The sequence below is a fragment of the Haliotis cracherodii genome, unplaced genomic scaffold, assembly GCF_022045235.1.
Source record: "Haliotis cracherodii isolate W230 unplaced genomic scaffold, xgHalCrac1.p SCAF_1, whole genome shotgun sequence".
NCBI classification, from domain to species: domain Eukaryota; kingdom Metazoa; phylum Mollusca; class Gastropoda; order Lepetellida; family Haliotidae; genus Haliotis; species Haliotis cracherodii.
In genome coordinates, this window is record NW_027266264.1 from 52,567,883 (window position 1) to 52,591,663 (window position 23,781).

At 39.5% G+C, this 23,781-nt stretch overlaps 1 protein-coding gene across 2 annotated transcripts in view; it reads right to left on the reverse strand.

Annotated features, from left to right (window-relative positions):
• Positions 1 to 184: 184 nt before the first annotated feature.
• LOC139479353 (KH homology domain-containing protein 4-like) overlaps positions 185 to 23,781 on the reverse strand; it is a 40,264-nt gene continuing 16,667 nt past the window's right edge. For both annotated transcript variants that reach the window (XM_071262222.1, XM_071262214.1), the window contains exons 5-20: positions 23,532 to 23,584; positions 20,694 to 20,863; positions 20,291 to 20,377; positions 19,526 to 19,650; positions 18,917 to 18,977; positions 10,930 to 11,026; positions 8,609 to 8,704; positions 6,425 to 6,571; positions 5,944 to 6,048; positions 5,181 to 5,345; positions 4,484 to 4,785; positions 3,542 to 3,736; positions 3,180 to 3,301; positions 2,665 to 2,774; positions 1,782 to 1,847; positions 185 to 1,650 (exon numbers count right to left, since the gene is read on the reverse strand). In XM_071262222.1, the coding sequence (XP_071118323.1) occupies positions 917 to 1,650; positions 1,782 to 1,847; positions 2,665 to 2,774; positions 3,180 to 3,301; positions 3,542 to 3,736; positions 4,484 to 4,785; positions 5,181 to 5,345; positions 5,944 to 6,048; positions 6,425 to 6,571; positions 8,609 to 8,704; positions 10,930 to 11,026; positions 18,917 to 18,977; positions 19,526 to 19,650; positions 20,291 to 20,377; positions 20,694 to 20,863; positions 23,532 to 23,584 (2,635 nt within the window). In that variant the 3' untranslated portion in view covers positions 185 to 916. The remainder of the gene's footprint in view (positions 1,651 to 1,781; positions 1,848 to 2,664; positions 2,775 to 3,179; positions 3,302 to 3,541; positions 3,737 to 4,483; positions 4,786 to 5,180; positions 5,346 to 5,943; positions 6,049 to 6,424; positions 6,572 to 8,608; positions 8,705 to 10,929; positions 11,027 to 18,916; positions 18,978 to 19,525; positions 19,651 to 20,290; positions 20,378 to 20,693; positions 20,864 to 23,531; positions 23,585 to 23,781) is intronic.

Sequence of the window (23,781 nt, forward strand, 5' to 3'; positions counted from 1 at the left end):
AGAATATCAATGTCAATTGAAAAGCAGACAGACTGAAAAACTAACATGGAAGGTTTTCATATAATGGTCCGAGGAAAGAAGCCACGATGAAGACATTAAGGAAATGAAGACAATCCATTCCTTGAACATACATACTTCTGATCAGAAGAGCTGTTTAATAAAACATCAATTAGTACAGCTGAAAAGGTAGTTTATTGGAAGTCAAACCATATGATACAACCATTACACTATATACACTTTGATACATGTTATCAATAATTGGGGGGCAGGGGTGGCCCAGTCGTCTAAGGCGCCGCGATTCGCTGTGCAGAGTTGCGTCCCTTGGGCACGCCAGAAACTTATGATTGTGGGTTCGAATCCTGGTTCGCCACGATTATGTTTCTAGGTTTGTCAGCACCATACCCGTGCTCGTGGGTTTCACCGCAGTAGTGGTAAACATCTGAGACCTGCATCACTTCGGGCTTTCCTCCCACATTAAGCTGACACGCCGCGATATAACTGGAATACTGTTAAAAGCGGCGTTAAACCCACTCACTCAGTCACTATCAATAATTGCATATGGAACAAATTGTTTCAGTTCCAGAAATGAAACTTTACGCCACCAATTAATCAGTAAATCAGATTGAAGATTCCTTTTCAAACTGAATTGTCATGTTTATCCCACACGAGCACTACGATACTTGAAAAGCGTCAGGATAGGTTATGACAAAGTCACCAACACACAATGCTGTAAGACACAATGTACACATTACTCTGCAGCTTTGTACACATTCACTGTATTCTGTACAATGCTGAAACAGTTCACATACTGTACTGGTTAAACAATCACACATAACACAGGCACTCTTGTATTGAACATCTTCAGGCCAACACAGCTAGATCCAGATGCAAACCTTTGTCATCCTCTTCAATTTTCTCATACCCAATACTGCATCCCTGGGGGCGGGAACTGTGACTGGGGTGGTGGGGGTGGGGGAGGCGGTAATGGGGGCTGCGACTGCTGGCCAACGAATTGTTGGGAGTAGCCATTCTGTGGCATAGGAGGGAAGGGTTGGTTGCTTTGGAACTGGGGCTGTAGTCCTTGACTCTGCTGAGAGGGGGGTGGTGGGGGCTGGATTTGGCTGTGTTGGCTTATAATCATCTGGGCCTCTGGGGGCCGAATATTAGGTGCCTGGGAATAAGGTGGCTGTGGGCTTGGAGGTGATTGGTGATAGTGAGGCACACTCTGGGATGTAGCGACAGAGTAGGTAGGAATCTGTTGCTGATGGTGGAACTGCTGTGGAGGGGGAGGATATTGTTCAAACTGTGGTGGAGGGGGTTGCCCAGCTTGGCCGAACTGTTCCTGTGGGTTCTGAGTATATTGTTCAAAGGGGGAAATCTGCTGCTGGTTCATCTGCTCGAAATGTGGAGGGGGAGGGGGAGCAGGAGGAGACTGTCGAGGAGGACCTTGTGGAGAACCAGATCGGAACGCCTGAGGTTTCCCACCAGGAAAATGAGGATTATAAAAGTCTCTCTGTTCCCGCTCTCGTTCCAAATGTTCTCGATGTTCCTGTTCCAACAATTCTGCATGTTCCCGCTCGACATCTGGTGGTGGTGGAGGTGGTGGTTGTGTTCCTCTACGTTTGCTCTCATCACCTTCTTCTTCATACCCTGGAAGACAGAATTCTCAAGAATAACAGAGTTGGCAACATGATTGAAAGACTAGTATATATAACATTATAAACAGACACATGTGGAATATAACTCTGGGACTGCAGGTATGACAAAACAGATGACAGTACCTAAGTTAGTCTTTGACTTCTTCTCTGTGTCTGGTTGACCTTGCCCTGAGTGACCGCGTTTCACACCTGGACAAAATGAAAAACGTGAATATGAATTTACTTTCTTTCAAGTCAACTGAAAAACATAAAGATTGTGCAAAGATTGTGAATTTCCGATCTGACTTAGGGCATAAGAATATAACGATAACAGATGTTCCATCAGGCATCTTCCATATTTCAGGACCCGTGAAGATCCGGGGTAGAAAAGATCTTCAGCAACCCATGCTTGCCGTAAACGGCGACTATGCCTGTTGTAAGAGGTGACTAACAGGATCGTATGGTCAGGCTCGCTGACTTGGTTGATGAATGTCATCAATCTCAATTGCGTGGAACGATGCTCATGATATTAATCACTGGATTGTCTGGTCCAGACTTGATTATTTACAGACCGCCATGATACAGCTGGAATACTGCTGAGTGCACAGCTGATTCCCATTTCCGGCTTATTTTACAAGACAAACACACATGTAATCTTAATCTATGCATATCAAACATTGTCTGGCACACAGTACACACATACCATTGAATTTGTAAATCATCATGTCTAGTGATGTTTAATTGTAAGTTTCATGGTTTCATTGACCAAATTTGCAAACAGCAAGACAAGCACAAACTCCTATTGCTGCCATGACCATAACACGAGATGCACAGTAAAGCAGTGTGCATGAAAAGGGAAGTAACTGCATGCTTTACTGGATCACACTATTTTAAGTATTGCAGCATTTCACTGTCGGGGCCGTGTGTTCCAGATGCAGAATATTTAAGGATTTAATTTTGGGGGAAAATGGAAATAAAAGCGGATTTCATGATGATGTGGGCCTTTTAGCCTAAAGGATACAAATACCTTTTATTCCAGGAGGCGGCATGAGATGTTTGTCTGCCTCAGGTCTGTCATGTACCGATGTTGGGGGAGGCGCCAGCACCACTCCGTTATTGGCCTGACTAGTGTACGGCCTGCAGCATGCAACAGTCAATGTAAAATCAACCCTTGGCGTCTGGACATTAAACAGGAGTATTTTGAGAACGCCTGACTAGCATTGCTTCTTTTCTTGTCCACATTATTAGAAGCCCGTTTCTTATAGGCTGTGATATTTGTACATATTTTATCACCATTCTCCGTTAAATCCCTTTCATTGGCTTGTAAATAAGAAATATTAGAACAACAATATGTTTATATTTTTTTCAATACAATTCACCATGCAAGAGATCAGTATAGTTAATGTGTTAGCTTCATTTGGGATGAAAGCCCCAAGTGGTATGACGCGGTATGACATGGCTGGGGATCCAACCTTCCGATTTCTGGGCAGAGGCGGTCGTAAAACATCAATAAGGCCACTAGTATTAGTCTGTATATCTCACCGTCCATCATCTGAAAGTGAAGTTGGTGTGAACGCCTGTCCCAAAGGCAGTGCTGCAGACACCATGGTGGCTGGAGGGGGCGGGCCTGATGCCATCAGGTTAGTCAGATGAGGGGGGCCATGCTGTAACAATAACAGTAGTGACATCAGTCAATCACCGAGCTTCGTAATTCGGCTTTATTTTTTTTGTAGTGACATCATAGCATATCAGCTTCATGTGGGATGAAAGCACAGGCCGCAGCCCATTTAAATGAAACTCACAGCATTGGGTATGTGCTGGGGATGAGTATCATAAACTTAACTTTGGAAAAATCACAAGCTTGAAAACTATCAGCAACGGAGTTGACTGATGAACAGGTGTACCTGGTATCCCAGGAGGTTTTCTGGAATCTTCTCCTCCTGTTTTTCTTCTGTAAACCGGCGTTTGTGTGGTTCCTCCTTCATAGGAACACTGTATGCATAGCCTGAAGTGGCCACTGTGTACGTGGCAGCCGGGGAACTGCACATCATGGGAGAAGTCACCATGCAGTATGGCTGGCCACTGCTCACAGGGCTATACTACAATGTCACAAGAGAAGGTGGTTGGATTCAGATAAATTAATATTTGAGCAAAATAATTACCAGTGTTATCATACAAGTATACTTACTTTGTTAGCATGGAAAATAAAAAGTAAAACACAGTATTCTACAATCTGGGGATTAAGTTCAGAATAGGACTAACATTAATAAGACTTGAAAGAGCAAATTTGGTTCAATGCTGCTTTGAACAATTACATCACTACATGTGAACTACAGTTGGGATGAAAGACCAAAGTAATGCTGGTCTTAGACCCTTACCACTTTGAAGACAGCATTGAGACTTATCATCATAATGAGGCATCGCGGATTTGTAGCTACGATCTTTGGATCCATGTAAAGCAAAGCGAAGCAAAATCATGTCGAATTGTGATATCTTAGACCACTACACATGACCCTACCAAGGATAGGTTCATAGCATGTTTGTTAGTGGCAATATTCCAGCTAAAAGACAGAATTCCAGCTACAATTGAATCTCAACCAGACAATCCAGTGATTGACATCATGAGTAGCAATTTATGCAACCAGGATACGATAACATGCATCAACCAAGACTGCAAGTCTGACAACCTGATCCCATTAGTCGTCTTTTACGATAAGCAACTGAAGACCAATTCAAGATTGGAGATTTATGGTTTAGGTGAAATGAGAGACACCATGACAACATGACCTGTAGTAGAGCACAAAAACACTACAGTATGCTGGTAGCATCACTTTGATTGTGGTTACCTGTGTGTAGAAGGGTTGATGAGGCTGTGGCTGACCCATGGGTGGCCCTGCAGGTGGTGGCATGCCTGGAGGGGGCAGGCCAGTTTGTGTCATCAGCTGCACTCCAGGTCCTAGTGGGCCACCCCCGGGGCCAAGAGGAGCTCCGCCTGGTGCTATAGCTGTCCCTCCCAGAGATGTAGCAACCTGTCCGGGGCCTCCAAGGGGTGTGGCCAGCTGTGGTGCAGCTACCTGCACTGTGACAGGCTGTGGTGGCTGACTTAGTATCATGTGTGTTGGCTGACCACCATTGACTGCTGCAGCTCCTGCATAACAACATGGGGACTCATGAACACCTTGTCTCACCCTGTTACTAAAACATTCAATGTTTTACTGACACAAAACAAAACTCAGATAAAGTTAAACCGGTACCTAAAAATGCCACAAGCATACATACCAATTCTCAGTCATCTATCAGAAAATTACAGCTGGTGAAAGAAAAAACTTGAATATTTATGAGTGTGGCATTTAACAGCAAACACCCTACACACTCTTGTGGATTTGATCTTTGGCACAAGATATCTAAATTCTTTCAATTACTGTCAGAATCATGTACATCAAGTAAGGGATAAAGGCTATAATAAAGTCTCGATCTTTGGAGTTACAAAGTTTCTTAAAAGTTTTTTTCATTAACACTGACACTGATGCTTCCTATTCCCACCTAGAAACTGGCTGTCGGTGATGGGCACATCATATGTGCTGGGTGTGGGCACAGCTGGAGCCTGGAGCATGGGTGGGGGCAGACTGGTGTTTGGGAGGAGCCCAGCGCTCACCACAGCTCCTGCCGCTTCCATCTGGGAGCTGACTGTAGTCGGGGCAGGAGGTCCTGGAGGAAAGCATGTACAGGTCAATAACAACTCAACACTCCCCAATACCAATCTAGTCACTGTGTTCAGTGCAATCTTGGAATGTGGTCAAAATTGGACTAGCCCATAGGAAGCTAGCCATTAATAAGTCATTAACATGTCCCTAGTCCACAAAGTGTCATTATTATTGTAGTCTAAAGGAAATATGTGACTTACAACGGTCATAATTCTGCTAATCACTTTGGGGGGCCCTGTTCTAGTCACTGATCTACTGGTATGACTTTACTGCAGATCCAGTTTGGTTTAAAGATATTTACTTGTGTTGGATAGTGATCACATAGACAAATTATCAAGGTCTTCCATTAACGACCATCCTCAATCCAAATTTGATGAAAAAGATATTTTGTGGGCACAATGAGTGAGTACGGTTTTACATCGCTTTGGCAATTTTCCAGCAATATCACAGCAGGGGGCACCAGAAATGAGCTTCACACATTGTACCCATGTCGGGAATCGAACCTGGGTCTTCGGCGTCGGCACAATGTGACCAACTTCAAATATAGACACAACGCCATCGGATATTGTCAACTGCATACAGACATGCAAGAAAGATCTTACCGGCTACCATTGTTGTGGCAGAAACAGGCATTGATGTAACAACCGGTACAGGAGCCAGGGATGTTGGCAACACTAAGGCAGGACCACCAGATGACACTGTCAAACCTTTTAAAAAATGTATGAATCTGGTTAATGTGTTCACTGTCATGTTGGCATGTCGTGAAATGGGATAAAAAACTTTAAGAAATTCCATTCCACTCACTATCCTTGTTGCATAGAAAGACAATTTATATCAACAAACTTTCAAATTTCATTTATACAGACAAAGTAACTGGGCTTAAAACCTTATAATTTAAGAAATTATTTCTTCTGCATCAAACACGATAAAATTGATAAGCAGTAATCCAGCAGTCTACACAGTTGCTTTAATTAGAGGCAATTACTGAAATTTGAAACCTCTGATCAACCAATTGAATCTATGTTTTCCAAAATCATGACAAACTTGTTCTTCTGCAGATTTGTCCACAAATGAGTAGTTTACCTGGAGCTGGCGTGATGAGAGCACTGGGTGTGAGGTTGGTGAGGGTGGAGTTGAGTGACGCTCCTGACATCACCACTGATGTTGGGGTGGACACAGGAATCATATGAGGGGCCATCATCCCCGGGTGGTGTCCAATCTGTTGCACTCCTACAGGCAACACACAACCATGTATGCACACAGACAAATCTATACTTGTACCCTTTATGTGGCAAATGACTCTTTCAAACTGACTGCATATGTGGCATCATTTGTTTTGATTTAGTTTTGCTACAACAAATTCTCTGTAAGTGCAATATTGGAATATCAGGTCAGATTAATTAATAACTCAAAGGTAAAAAATAAATCAAATGTTTTTAAGAAAAGATCCTGAAAATTTCATGCAGGTGAGCAGGTTTTCTTGTTCTTTGTTTATAAACATGTTTTTTAGGGGGATGTTTATATAATGATGCTACCACATACTTATCACATATCACATTTCAGAATTGGGGTAAAGATGAATCCGAAAGGCTTTCTAAAGATTTTGAATTGATTAAAATAAACTAATTTACATGCTGCATTGTAGTTCACACGTTCCTTCACAAAAGTTTAGGTCTGTTTATTTAGTTCTCAGTTAAGTCACATGACCAGTTACTTTTGTCTCCGAGTACACATGACAACAATAATCAAGTTTGCACTAACTACACTTCCACAGGAGAGTGTGAGTGAGTGAGTTAGTTATGTTTAACGTCGCTTTTAACAGTATTCCAGTTATATCACGGCGTATCAGCTTAATGTTTGAGGAAAGCTTGAAGTGATGCAGGTCTGTCGTTTGCCACTTCGATGAAACCCACGAGCACGTGTATGGTGCTGACAAACCAAGAAACATAATCAGGGCGAACCAGGATTTGAACCAACAATCATAGGTTTCTGGCGTACCCAAGGGACGCAGCTCTGCACAGCAAATTGCGGCGCCTTAGACGACTTCCCCAGGAAGTAGGCTGGGTCAATAGACATGTCATAATATACATATCACGAAATACAATACAAATCTAGATACAAGAAGGGCACAAGCTGTTTAAAATATAAACTAAAATATGTGTTGACTTAGAGGTCAAGTCGTTTGGCAGCAATTATCAAACATGAACAAATGATGGCAAATTTTTTACAGCCAAACACTGATATTTTCTGTGCACAAATACAGCTAACATCCTAATAACTGTGTAACATATCATCTAATATCAACCACATTGTTAAAAATAACCGAGATGATAAAAATCATATCCACACAAGTGAAAATATCACTTCACGGGCACCATTGTATTGTTTACGTCATCTGGACGGAATTGATGATGTCATTCGAATCGTATTGTGACGTAAGGTATGAATAACATCTCACTAGGAACGATGTCATAGCTGAAGATTGTTGATGTCAATTGTCAATAGTGGTTTGCTGAGACGGGGGTCGTGATAATACATTTTTTAGATGGAGCTCAAAAGGATAATGAAATAGTGGGTAATAAAGAAATTATTACACTCCCATGTATGTCAAACTGATTTACTGAACTCATGTACTACCCTAGCTCAGGAAAGACATGAATTCTGAAACTCGTTTTGTAAAATCAGTACGACACACATGCTCATCTAATAATCTTTATTTATGGATACAACGACCTAGGAGACAATGGTCTCATCAAGTGAGTGAGTTGGGTTTAATGCTGCTTTGAACAGCATGCCAGTTATATCATGGCATGTCAACTTGATGTGGGAGGAAAGCCTGAGTTGATGCAGGTCTCAGACATTTTCCACTTTGGTGAAACTCATGACCTTGGGTATGGTGCTGACAAACCTCGCAAAATAATTGGGGTGACGGGGACTCTAACCCACAATGATAGGTTTCTGGCATGCCCAATGGTCACTACACTCCACAGTGAATAGCGACGCCTTAGACAACTGAGCCACCCCAGTGGTAGAAATTGGTACTAGTCCTATAGTCCTTGACAAACTGACCAATAGTTAAGGTATCATAAGGACCAGCAGAAATTTGACCTTTTCAAGGGTTTTGCTATATGTTATCATTAACACGATGAAAACCGTCAGTTTCTTCCTCTGCACCCGTGTCCCCGATCACATCAAGACTTCACATATCATGATACATGGACGTATCATACAAGCTTACAGGCGGAGTACATGAGGCTGTTGACCTACCTGGTGCAGCCACCTGAGCAAGAGGCTGTTGTTGCAGGTGAGAGAAGGTAGTGATGCCAGGCTGGTGAGTAAACAGGGTGTTCCCGGGCAGTGAGGCTGCAAGAAGGATACATCCAAGTCAGACAGATCACCTAAATTACAACCTGACACATAAAAACACCAAGCATACTTTTCCTGACACTCCTTCAGAAAACCATCACAGTCAAATATACTTACATCAATTTTGATTATTTTTTTGGTTCCAAATGAAATGATTAAGTTCAATACGGAAGAATCTAGAGCTAGTTATTACTGTAAAATGTTTTCAGACAAGCTGAGCTGTAGCTTCGTACTTGTGGAAAAATTATGTTGTTACAAATCAGTTAAAAACCCATGGAAACAGAAAAATCCTGATATACTGCAATGCTACTATATTCTTGAGATAATGATGTATTCAACAGACCAATTTTATCATTCTAAGAAAAGATAACAAAGGATGTGATAGGGAAATAAAATTTCATATCAAAATTATTATTTCACCTTCCAACAAGCACTGATAATGCAACCTCAGATTTTGTGACACATTATGATAATTACCTTATTTTCTATATTAGACATCTACTTCATCAATGACTATCACGTGTCTCGTACCACAAAGCAATCTTAGCACAATAGCTGTCTTAACTCCCATACTGTAACACCGAGTTACAGCAGTTATAGCACTACTATCCAGTTTGTGCCACGAGATCGTGATCATTCACACCCTATCTCAAAATAGCTTAAAACAACTACAGATATAAGTATGCTTAATGTTTCACAACAACAACAACAACAACAACAACAAACAGTTTCTAAAACAAAACTGGATCCATGAACAAGCCTTCTTCATATTTGTTTCTGAAAACAAATAGTCCATTATCCCCCACAAAAGAAAGAGATAGAAGAGAATTCATAAAAAAAAACATTGAAATCAAGAAGAAACATCCATCTTCTGAATCTGGAAAGGTAAAATGAAAGGCTTATATCAAAGGTTAAGCTCTGAAAAACATTTTCCAAATATTTTTTGTTATTAAATACAATACTGGTTCTTTTCCAAAGCAAGGCCTTATTCTTTCAGAGAACTGCAACTCAAAATACACCTTTAACAGGTGTTGCATGTATTTAAGTGCTGAAACTTCAAAATAAAACCAAATATGTAATCTGAAACAGAATCAGATCTCTTATTAACATAGCCAACAACACAAGGTTTAAGCAGCTGACAGAGAGGCAAGACAAGATATCAGAGTACAAACTGCTCCTCTGCATCTGAAACAAATACAAACATACATCAAAGTGTACCATCGTCATAAGCTGGAACAGTTAATGACTGTCGACTTGTTTGTAGAGTTCAAGAGTTGCTTGCCTCTGAACATCTGCACAAGTCTGTTTTCTCTTGGAGGATTGTATCAGCGGTAGAGCAAACCTTACGCTAAACCACCTTCTTTACCTCCATCAGTAAGTGGATTACTGAGGACAAAGGATTCTTTCCATCCCAACACTGTCACAGGTGTGTATATATAAATACAAATACTGCTATCCATGAAGCTTTTTGTAAGGAATCAGCTGAAGAAAAATCCAGAAAGATTAACTCTCCAATCACTTTACAGCAATTTGGATGTGTCAAACCTTTTGAAACAAAATTGAGTATAAATGAAAGATTTAATGCTCAATAATACGTCAGAAAGTAATCCTTGACAAAGAACATCAATTTTCATAGCATAAAATTATTGTCTAATTTGAAACAGATACAGGTACAAATCAGAAAGTCTTGTTTTATCCACAGAATTCTTTGCAGCAATTGCATAAAAGATTAAAAAAAAATACAGCATTTCCTTCAAGAACACCACCTACAATCATGACAAAAGAAACGGAAATCAACAAACGAAAGGAGGACAGCCAGATGTCCGTGTTATTCTCCTGAAGAATCATGTCAACTGGTCATCCAACACCAACCTCATTGTCTAAAATACAGCAAAAGGACTTTGATGTTTTATGAAATTTATATGTATGCAGTCATATTATTTTGACTAGTATCTCAAAACGAAATTTGCAACTATAATCCAATATTTGTCATATGGAGATAAGATGAATGACCACTCCATCACAAGTCCAAATGCTATGACTGAAAACATCTGAAGTCCACAATAACTTCACACCAGGTTCAGAAATAAACAAAGCACTACAGAAATACCAGCACTGGGTACACCTGTGAACCGTCTCCACCTTGACCACTTCTAGCACTGCAGTAGGTTCCTGATAAAACAATGCGTCAGAAGTGTAGGTTTAACTTATTGCAGACTTACTCTGCTGTATGCCAGCAAACAAGGCGGCTGTTCCTGGATTAACTTGGGTGGGCATCGCAGCTAGAGCTTGTTGAAAAGAGGCATACTCCTGCTGCACCTAGAATAAACATGTACCAACATGGTTAGCACTGGGAACGACTGGTCCCAGACATCAATACCTTCTGTTCACAGACATACTACTTTCAATGATAATCAATAACAAATCTAGCCAGCAAGTATGTCTTCTTTACAAATCTGACAACAGGTTCTAACGTCTGCGGTAAACGTTTGCTCAGGATGATCTTGATCTGTGGAAAAACCAAGAGTTACCTCCCTTTGAATATGACAATGGCTTTGATTTATCAAGTTCATGTTATCTTGATTTGAGTTAAACCCAAACTGAAAGAATAAAGATTACATAAATTGCCAATTCCAGATTGATACTTCTGTTGTGCAAATTCTGAACAAGAATATATAAGTTAACTAAATATTACATGAAACCAGAGACCATATAATAGAGGGACAGCCCTCTAGCCTATGCGCGAAACCATCAGTGCTACGGCTTGTACTACGCAGCCTGTCCGGAAGCGAGCAGAAACGCGTTCACTGCAGTCATCGTTGTCGCCTTTTTTCCCATGCAAAAGATATATTTCACAATACATATTTACTCATGTATTTCTTAACATTGTAAACATTACAACTGAGATTTGTTGGTGCCCTAAAGCATGTCGTTGTCACTGTATTTGATGACTGTGATCATGCTTTGTCTTTGTCCGAGAGAACAAAATGGTGCACATGTAAAATCGGCAAAAGTGCAGATTTTGATTTTCAATAACGGCCTCTAATTCGCAAAGAAAGTCCTTGGTTACCAAGATGTATGAAAAGGAGATATGTTAATAAATGGTTTAGTGCCCTTGACAAATTTAGGGCGGATTCGAAATTTCAGATTTTTCCCGAAATAATTACACAACTCTTAATTTTCGCATGCTTTCAGACGAATGTGTTCCTATTATCGGCCCTGAATTAAATAGTTTTACATTCATCACGATTTCTCCCTTGGCATGGTACCAAAGTTATTTAGGTACGATCGGTAGTTTTTTTTGTATGATTTTTGGTGCAAGGCCATATTTTACGTCACATATTTTAAGTTAAATTACCATATAGCAGACGACATAACATCCTTTTTGTCTGTGATTATCATCCGCATACATCTTTTGAAAAATTCTACAAAGTGACTTATATTGTATATTAGAAATTTTTTTGTAAGACGCATATTTTTTTAACCATTGCTTTCGCCATTTCTTCGTAAGTTTAACTTTGTTTCAGTTAGGCTTCTATCACATATCGCGCATATACTACAATACTACATATTTGTTATCTTCTGTAGATTTTGTCTGTATTAATCATGACTACATTAATCAATTACATAGTTTATGCCGTGCAAATATTGATTATGAGCAAAATGATCTTGGCCTAAATCCAATCATAATAATGTAAATATGAAGGTAGTACTTACTTTGTGTATTTGGAAAACAATGAAAACATCATACAAAAATAAATATCCATTACATGAAATATTTGTATTATAAAATTATCATTTACTTTGTAAATGCCAAGAAAGAAGAAGGATTATATCGGCAGTCGTCGGGAGAGGTCCCAGACAACAAGGTCGAAGGTGTCATTCAGTAAAATGTATAGATGGTCTACATCTACATATGTCAGAGTTTGTGATGTTTTGTTTTGTTTTGATAGTAATAGTTGCATGCCTCGTTCCAGGTTAGAGTTTAAAGTTTGTTTTTCATTGATCAGATATAAATAGAAAACTATGATGAAACAATTTTGAAAACTACAAACGTTACTACAGTGTACATATACTAGTATATATCTGGTACCATGCTCGTTGAAGCTATATTGTTATACCTGAAATACCTAATTATTTGTATGCTGAAATATCAAACTAATCGGGTAATATTAAATAACGATTGCAAAATTACAATCGTCCTCTTTGCTTTGGAATTTAACAGTAGCCTCCCTTTGAAAAAAAACTTATCTTGCTCCGGCAAACCCCATTATCACTGCTAGCCCCAAACTGGCATTAACCAATAACATTTGATTCCTTCGAAGCCCATTGTCGGACACATCGAAAATTCATTTAACAACGCTCGTAGTTTAAAGTGTAGTTTTAATTCATTGGAAATATTAGCATTATAAAATAGTAGCTAATTTACATGAAATAAAAACATCAATAAGTCGTCATTTTTTCTGGCTAATAGTAAAGCATTTACACCAGTCGGTGATCATGCATTTTTCCAAGTAAATCTAGTCTGGACTTATAAGATATGAAGTTAATATGGAGATATATTTTGTGAACATCGGGAATATGGTGATATCTTACAGGTGTCTTCCCTGCTTCTGGATGAGTTTTATTTACACTTCCTGAGTTCCTGTGCAATTTACCGGATCGTAGTTTTCTGTGGCGTTTGTAGTAGACTTGGTATATTTTTTTATTTATAATAGTTAAGAATTGCAGCATAAAATGAGATATATTAACTGATTTTTAAAACAAATAGAATACGTTATACGATATCGGAACAGCTTTTTCTCTACACGCCCCCGAAAACTTACGCTTGAGGACAGACGTCATATTTTCATTTCCTATCTTTTTCTTTGAGTGAAACTTTTTGGGAGGTATTTACCAACGGCTTGGAAGTGGTACCATCACTGTGTCATTCTATTTAGACCACGAGTCATCCGAAACCAACCCCTGGTCGAAGAGTGGGAATTGTTCAAGTGGCATATCTAGGTCCAAGACGAAATCGTCCCAGTGAATGAAGTCGTCCATGGCTGTGGCGAATGTAAATTGAAATAAATGTCCCCGAAGACACACATGTTTAGCAAATAATTTGCAGCCAACAGACATGTGCTAATGAGAGATATCATAAAAAAATCTTTGTAATCCGCTTAGAGACGTCCTTTCATTGGATTGTCGGAGAAATCTCGGCTAAGGGACTTAACTCTTACCCCGGATATTATGTAATATTGTTTACATGGTTACCAGAATGGTCAGTCGTGAATGTCTGCGTATCTGCAGCGGTACAGGGAGGTTAACAGCAGGGTGTCGGGGTGTATCAGTTACATGCCAGACCGTAGCGCTGATGGTTTATGATAAACTGTTGGGGAGGGCCGTCCCTCTATTATATGGTCTCTGATGAAACAAATAAAAACGTCTCTTGCTGGCTAGATGTGTTCACAGCTGTGTAGGGAGTACTCACATTCTACACACACAATGACATACACTTCAACTAGTGGTGGGATCGGAACCTAAGTCTGGCAAACTGTACCTTGTGTTGATACTCATTTGATATGCATGCCATATGCAATATTGTCTATACAAACTTGATTTATTATGAGTCAGTGAGGTGAGTTAAAGTTTAACGTCACATGGACAATATTTCAGCCATATCGTTACGAGTGAGTGAGTGAGTGAGAGTTTATGGCTGCTTTGAACAGCATTCCAGTGATATTGCTTTTCAGCTTTATGTGGGAGGAAAGCTCAAAGTGAAACAGGTCTCAGACGTTTACCACTTTGGTGAAGCCCACGAGCATGGGTATGGTGCTGACAAACCTCAAAACATAATCAGGATGATCCAGGATTGGAACACGTGACCATAGGTTTCTAGGTGACAAAGTACGATCAAAACACCTACAAATTTTCTGTTTCTTGGAACCCATGTTTTTTAGTTGTGCAGGAACAAGTTTAGATTCCAGAATCCCTTGAAACTGTAAATATTCACTCAATTATTGAGCAACTCTTGACTTCTTAACTTTTGTTGGACTTGCTGCTTCAATAACAGATTTATTTGTTTGTTTCACGTCACACTCAGCAATATTTCAGCTATATGACAGCGGTCTGTAATAATCAAATCTGGACCAATCTAGTGACATCAACCAATTCAGCGAGCCTGACCACCTGATCCTGTTAGTTGCCTCTTACGACATGCATGGGTTGCTGAAAACCAATTCTAACCTGGATCTTCCCGGGTGCATTAACACCGGTGAGAGATCCTGCTGGGTAAATGGCAGCTCATGAAACAAGTATAGGCCATAACTCTCTATGGTACAAATCAGTTTGGAAAAGTATAGTCAACCAGTGGAACCGGGATTCGATAGTTTAGTTATAATTTTAAAACCAAAACTAGACAGTCAGGCAGGTGACCCATAAATATTGCATGTCCATTTTCAAAGTTACCTGCCCACATTCAGACAATATTGAATTTAGATGTATCCTCGCGTTCTGTGTTTTCGAGCCCCTAAGAATCATTTCTGATTATATGTTAATATTAATCCCAATGCACTAAAATTAAGACTAGATTGACCAATGAAAGCGTAGTTACTTCCTTTCATCCTCTGTTAATAATGGATCGCCGAAGACAGTATGAGGAATATTGAGACAAATTGAGAAAAATAAGAGACAAATTGCGTCTTGATTCAGTTGAATTAATGCAAAGAATTACTTGTGAATCTAGGAGGAATACTGAATACGTAATTAGTATTAAAATTATCTGCCAGACAGACAGGCAGGTAGAGGAAAATTTCATGCAGCCCGACAGAGAAGCCACCAGCCACGGGCAGGCAGACAGGCAGTTATTTCTGATACTGAATTACAGATATCATGAACAAGTAAAAAGTTCTGGCAATGTTTTTTGATAAAACTTTAGTACCAGATATTTCACACATTTGGATTTTGGTGAAAAATATAATCACAAAATGATTAACCCAAAATCGTGATGGCTGGATGAGGAATAACATGGAAACATATTTACTAAAACCTGTGAAAACATGCCATTAGTGATGTGACCAACTGCATACTAGATACCTGCCAAATTCAAACACAATATCGAAATAAATGCTTCTTTATCATATGGAAACCAAATTATCCATATATTTGCGAAAAGCCTTTGAAGCCTTTCATCCATGCAAACTTTCAGCTTTAATGCTATAACAAGAGTAAACCCAAAACGCCAACGCCAGAGAACAGTCTTGATAACCTGCCAAAACAGACTGACTCAGACAAACTCAGACTCTGTAAAAAAAATCTGAAACAATTTCCTTCTACAAAACTCTAATAATACCGGTGCCAAGCTGAAACAATAGAGTTTAGAAGTGCAGGTGGGTTAGTTGTCTCACAGGTAAACTTTCAAATCCTTTAAACTCTTCATCTCTTTATCACCATGACAACAGTGCTTAAAGTATCACATCTCGTACAGCAACATAATTGGTGTAGTGAATCCATGGAGATCTGCAAGTATCTGCTCTGGAATGGGTTTTGATGGCATATACAAGCACAACAGTAATCAGGACAAAGGCAATGAATCATCCTATTTTCTGACATGATATCTGGTTTGGTAAGTCTGACAAGATCCCACCACTACACAGCATAAGTAATCAACTAACGAGTGGGCAACACACACACAAACATACTCAGGGTGACACACAAACACTCATGCACCACACACACACACTCAGGGCACCACACACACACACACTCAGGGCACCACACTCACATACTCAGGGTGACACACACACACTCAGGACACCACACACACACACTCAGGGCACCACACTCACATACTCATGGCACCACACACACATACTATTTTAGGACACCAGACAAACATACTTAACAAGAAGATGCTGCTTACAGTAACAACAGTGATTTGATTCTGACTGAACTCACTCACAATATCATCAGAACAGTACCACAAGTACTGCTGCTGTGTATTGCCTTTATTGGCCTCAGACATGGTGTCAGGAGTCAACACACTCCGCCCCGCCCACATGTTACCACACTAGGGTGTTCTCAAGCACCTGCCATACCCTACTCCCTAAGGATAAAAAATTGCTACTCTAGAACTAGTGTGATCGTTTTTAGTGACAATTATCAAAAAGAAACTTTTCAAAGATCCATAAACATAAGATGTCTTTGAGGATTTTGTTAACTCACTTAAGTTTTGATTACCTTAATAATTTTGGGGAGTTTATGTTGTACAAAAATATGTTTAAGTCCAGATAAGGTACGGTAAAATGTTTGCACAAATATTCTGAAAGTATTAGAAATATATGAAAATCCATTACAAACACTGCTGTAAACTAAAGGAAGCAGAGATAAAGATGTAACACTGCTTATCTTAACTAACTGTAACACAGAGTAGGTGTCCATGCATCTCATAATCATTGTGTGGGTGTGCTGATTATTCACATTTTCAGCATACGTCCACCAATAATGAGCATTCATCTCAATCTCACAGACTCACTTTCATTGTTCTTCATTTATGAAAATAATTCATAATTACACACACAAAAATACTAGAGCAACGAAAACTGATTCCTACCACACTGTTGTCATGTGTGGAAATGCATCTTAGCATACTAATATATAGTCAACTCTGAACTCGATCCAGTGACACTATCTATATTGTGCAAGAAGTTATCTCCCTTACAATCCCTAACAATCTTGTTAATAGTCCTTGACAATGCATTACCTAGTTTCAAACAATCTATTATCTAGTCCCAAACAATTTATTACCGAACAATCTTGTATCCAGTCCCTAACAATACATTATCTTATCCCAAACAATCCATTATCTTATCCCTAACAATGCACTATTTAACCCCTAACAATCCATTATCTAGCCCCTAACTATCCATAATCTAGCCCCTAACAATCCATGACCTAGCCCCTAACAATCCATAAATCTGGTCCCTAACAATCCATTATCCAGTCCTTTACAATCCATTATCCAGCCCCTAACAATCCATTATCTAGTCACTAACTATCCATTATCATGTCCTTAACAATCCATTATCATGTCCCTAGCAATCTATTAAACATAGGAAAAGGTGAACATCACTTTGACATCTCACTAATAATTAGAAAAATCATCATTTCAGCTATATACCTATGCTGTATCATCCCCTGAATCTTATGTCTGAGGAGCCTAGAAGATTGAGCATGGTTCATGCTGATATGGTTTCACACTTTGATCCAATGTGGCAAATTGAATGCAGGACTTTGACAGTACAAGCAAATGCATTTACCAGAAAACTACCCACTTTCCCTGGTGCTTAAAAGAAACAAAAGATAGAAATAATGATTAACTACAGCTTGCACTTGACAGATAGTATTGAATATTAAGCTTTAGAGAACTGAAATTGATGTTCGCATCATGGACTCTGAAAAATGTCTTGGTTATGTGTGTCAAAGTTTGCTAAAAAAAGTGTCCAAGGAAAGAAGTACGAGATATCTTCAAGATAACTTCCTCCATTTTTATATTAAATATATTCAACGGTAAATAAATGAAATAAAACATCTAAAATTAATAAAAACTGAGACAGAAAGAAGAACTCAACCCGTACATTTCTTTCATTCATTACAGCTGTGAACAAATAAACAGGACAATACCTAATCAGGTAATGTACAGACACATTTCTTTATGGAAAACATCATTTTCCCCTTTCTCATAGTAGATACGTTTGATGTCTCGAATATCTGTGAACTGACAGAAATAGGTTTTGTTTTTATGAGTCTTTTTTTGTCTCAATACAAAAAAATGACCAGCCAAATGGACAAAAAGGTGCAGTTTTTCAACATCAGCTCACATATAGTTGTCATGAACTTCTTTAAGACCAACCCTAGCTGGAAAAAAACTTAAGTTAGTAAAGAAAAGGTTAAGTTAATATTTCCTACATACATGATATATGAAGCCAGTACGTTCAAAAAACTTGAGCCAAAGTTTTATGGCATCTTCCCCAAAGCTTTATTTAGATTATCATATGAAACATGCTTTTGTCTTCATTGAATACATGAATTGAAATTACAGTATAAGAGTTTCATTAGAGATTATTCATCCACGATACATCATCACCCTCTTCAGAAATGTAAACAAGTTGATGAGATAAATCGTATCAGTGTCAAATGAAAAACCATGGACATGAAAAAGATACTTACTGTTTGAATGAGATTTTCTGCCAGTTGTTTAGCTTGTTGAAGTCCCACCATTAATGTGTGTCTGGAAAACACAACACACCATGAACACTGTCATTAATGAAAGATGATTTTTCTAGGATTTCAAACTAAGTACACTTGGCAGGTAAATTAAGAAACAAATAATTATTTTGTTCAAATTTGAGACTTGTTTACAAATTCCTATTTCCCCAAACTGAGTGTTCTGACACTGCATTCAATGCAATCACAAGCTGGTCCTGTTATCGTAATTTAACAAAAGAAAAATCCCCTCTACAAATACATAACATTAGTAGAATATTATGAGTTGGGAAATATCGAATATCGGCCTCAAAGCAGGTCAAGATAAATCCCTTGACAAACATCCACAGACCAGTCAGCTTTGAAAAAGAGTGGTTTGGGGTATTGGTCGTATCCAGCCAGGTCAAAACGTTGCTATTACAGGCAACAGTCCATGCCGTTGGGGTAAGACATGCATGTCTAACCATTGGATCCATTACAAGCTTAGGTTGCTGGGGACCCATTCTCAGCAGAGGATCCTCTTGGAATTACACAATAAGTTGTGACAATATCAAACATTGGGCAGCAACTTACTGTATATGTACATGCATTGGTTCAAAGACTTCTCTCTCTCTGGCCGGGTCGAGAAAACATGAGCCCTTCCCTCTAAGCGTGACCTTCGCTCCTGTCTCATTCATGATATGTTGTAAAAAGGAGCCCTGAGAAACAGAAAAATGTCTTTGATTGCTATTACCTTTTAAAGCTGATCTAACTCCCTGTTCTACTGACAGTTCATTTGTGTAATACAATGAGAGGAAGTGATCTAACTAGGACTTCCTCATTCTTGATAATACCTTGAACAATATCTTCAGTTGATAAGCCTGCATTTATATGGTAACACATTTGTATAAAATTTATCAGCTGATTACGTAAAAGTGCATAATTCCATGCTATATCAATGTTGGTCTTTCATGAACATCAGCAGGAAAAGTGGCCTGTAAGTGTTGACAGCAGATAAAATATATAATCTATTATAAAACCAAGTATGGTCCCATGAATATTACTCCTTTTGTGTGTAGCCACATCACTGGGTTAGAAGCTAATTTTACTAGTTAACGAATGTGATCTGCTAATTCATGGAAATGTTTTAGTCCACAAAGAAAAGTGACAATTGTCCTTCCTGAAATTTACCAGTGTTCTTTTGTTAATTTCAACCCAGTATAATAAAATCACAAGGAACAGGGCCCCATTTCATTAAGCAGACTGTGCTCTAGTACTGCCGTAAGTCTATGTTAAAACATACACAGTGGGAGTTACAACAATGAAGCACTACTATCACTTTGTAAAGAGTCTACTCACACCAACTCCCAGGATCTTGTTCTTCACATCAAAAGATGGGGGAGCATGTTCCAGGCCAATATACAGCTTTTCCTGGATCACAGTCACCTGCAAGAAACACTGCATTTGTACCCACAGAACAATGAACCCCAAAAAGTTGTCATCATTTTTCAAGTCTAGACTATTTGATTTTGTATTAATTTAATTTTGAATTTACTTTGTTAATAAGCTATGACATGGATAGATCTAAGATGCATTTATCAAGGATTGCTGCATTATTTTCAAAACTGATAATCCAAAAGCAAATGTATGATACTGTGACCACATGATCTCCATTATACAACACTGAAAATCCTGTGGTACTGGGAACCTATTCCACCCTTCAATGCCCTCTGGTCTAACTTGACGATATGAAGTTGTCTACCTGTGGTCCAGGTGGCTGAGGTCCAATAGACATGAGTGGGGGTGGCTGATGCATTGGTACCCCTTGGCGGGGTCCAGGCAGATTCATCGGGGGTCGCACAGCTGGTGAGAACCGAGATCCTCTCTGCTTCATTCCATTCTGGATGATTTCATTTATTCTCTTTACAGCCACTGTAGGAAGAAATAATGTCCAACTAGGTGATTACCTAAATACTGGAATAAATAATGTATCACCTATGGAAACATACATTTAGAGTTCAGGAAGATTTTGTGATTCCGTTCTTCAATGGGGAAATAAAACTAGTAAAATCGACAACGGTATAAGGATCTATACCGAAACGTCGCCTTTTACAGTATTAAAGAAGTTGTTATCCATAAAAAATTGTGTCTATCTAGTAAAATCGAGATATTATTTTTTATTTGGATACTTATCCTGCATTTAGTGCCTGTTTTGACAGAAAGAAGAGCTGTGTGACGTCTTGCTGAAGAAGAAGTTGTTCCAACTGGTTGTGTGGCTAATCCCATCACACAGCACCCACATGACCATGGAAGTGATGACATCACATATCATCACACTACTGCTAGATCGTAACATCTGAAGACATCTTGGGGAGGCAGCTCTGTGATGGGTGTGTCACTTTAGATGTAGCAATGCAGGATAAGTATACAAATATAAAAAATATCTAGATTTTACAAGAATTTATAACTTATCCTGCATTACTCCTTAATGCATCTTTATCGGATGGTACAGCGGAGCATCACTTCAGATGCGGTCCTCAGTGACATTCTGTCTAGTAAACTCGCTTGGTGTTGGATGTGGTAAGCTGCTGTGCAGATGGATGGGTAGGTTGGCCCACCCCGGTAGAGGTAGTGGGTGTCTTTATGCAAGACTGAGGTCAACGAACCAACCTCTTGCTGGTCACCAAGGCACGATAACAATGAGAGTGAGGATCTTGGTTGCCCTGATCTTCTGCATCACCCTGTGGTGGAAAAGAGTACACTCAGCCCTTCACACGGGATGCTGAATGCGTCCACTGCCCAAGTCTGCGGTTCTGGGATTGGGGAGACAGGAGGTGCGATCTAGTAGTTCTGGCAAGTGGCAACCACTCGGATTGTGTGTGGGTTGTTGGCCCTGGGAGGATCCAATCCAGCTATCTCATAAGCCTGTAGAATGAGAGCACAAAAACACAAGGAGATCCGCTAACTTCTGTCTGCAATGTCATCCCAGGTGCGTGCCATGTCTGCCAACTCCAAAGCATGGATAGGGAAATCGTCCTCCCTCAAACAAGGAACCTTGAATGCCAACGATAAAGATAATATAGCAAATTCTTCATCCAATGCTATGACCAGATCCATCAGCCAATGGAGGTAGGCTTGGACCAATAGTAGCTCGTCGTTTATCCACACCCGCTGGAACATGGACTGCAGCATCTGCAACCAGGTGGGATTCATATAGGGAGCCTGGAGGAGCTGTTGTGGTGCCAACTGGAAGGGCGGGGAACTAGAAGCACTGAGAGAGCCGGTGCCAGCAGTGCAGAGCACCGACGGTACAATCGCTGCTCAGGAATGCTGGTGCCGATGACAGAAGCACGCTTGCAGGAAGGACTATCTCTGGGTCGTTGGCGCCATAGGTGGTCTCAGACAGGCGTAGTCGTCAGTGTGATCAATGGCGTCTGGAGTACTGTCATCTTGAGAGTAGACACCAGCACCTGTACAGTTGAGGTGTTTGCCGGTCGACTTAGATAGAAGAGATGCAGGGGAAGCCGATCTTAGAGGGGTAGACTGGAGAAGATGAGTAGCTGTGGTTAGTGGAGATGTAGCAGTGTCAGAGGAGTAAGTTATCTTCTTTTTTGCTTGTCGACAAGCTGGCTGTGAACGGCACTTCTGAGTGACTCTCAGGTACTTGGAGAAGGCTGGGACAGAGGGGTATACACTTCGTAGCTGTCTAACATATAGGGTCAGGGGTCATGGTCCCAGCCAGACTTGTAACCATGGCACATACAATACAACAGGACATAAATATGCAATGACACAGAAGGTGTCATCCCAATGTGTTCCCACCATGATCAGCGTTAGAAATTGGCACTGGTCCTGTAGTTCTTGCCAAACTGTTCAACAGTTAAGGTATCATAAGGACTAGCAGAAATTTGCCATTATCTAGGGTTTTGCTTTATGTTATCATTATAAGGACTAGTGGACTAAAACAGATAGTTTCTATCGCTGATGATTGTGTGTGTGATATTCTAAATCCCATAACACAGAGGTTAAAGAATAAGGTTACGTAAAGAAAAGTTAATAAAACACTTTAATAACCATAGGGAAGCATAGGTACAACAATGTATAAGAATTAACAAGCAACAAAAAGAATACAAAATGCATGACACGAAAAACGTGACAACAAAGTGAATTCAAAACGGCTCTTTGGAACAATACCCCTGATACTTACAATGACAAATATCCACCATCAAGCTTTAAATATTATGCAATCACAATAATAGTAGGTTATTCATGAAGTCACAAACCATATGAAGGGTATAAATCACAAAAAACAAGTGGTGTTGAATAACACTCAAAGGATGTCAATAGATTGTAGCTTGACAACTCAAACAGGACTGTTCAGTCTGTGTGACAGCAATAATGTGATGGTCTGTGATGTCATCATTACCGTGGTCACATGATGGGATTAGCCACACAACTAGTTGGAACAATTTCTTCAGCTGGACCTCACACAGCTTCTGTCAGTCATGAAATCATTCTGTTTAAATGAATCTATTCTATATTTCCTTTGCTTTGCTAAACGACTTGCATGATACAATCAAAGTGTTTTGAGTTTACTTACAATCTACAGCCTCTTGGTTTGGACCCTGGACACAAAGATACAACGCTCTCTCCCTGCAATAACACAAACATACTTTCAGTGTTATGGTATCAAAACATAGAATAAAACTAACAGATCATTAAAAATGTTTAAAGCTGAACTGTAAAAATAAAATGTTTGGAAATTGCTTATATATCATGTATAATATGTATATATATATATATGTATATATGTAATATAAAAGATGTAAAATAATTTCTTGTGCTTCTTG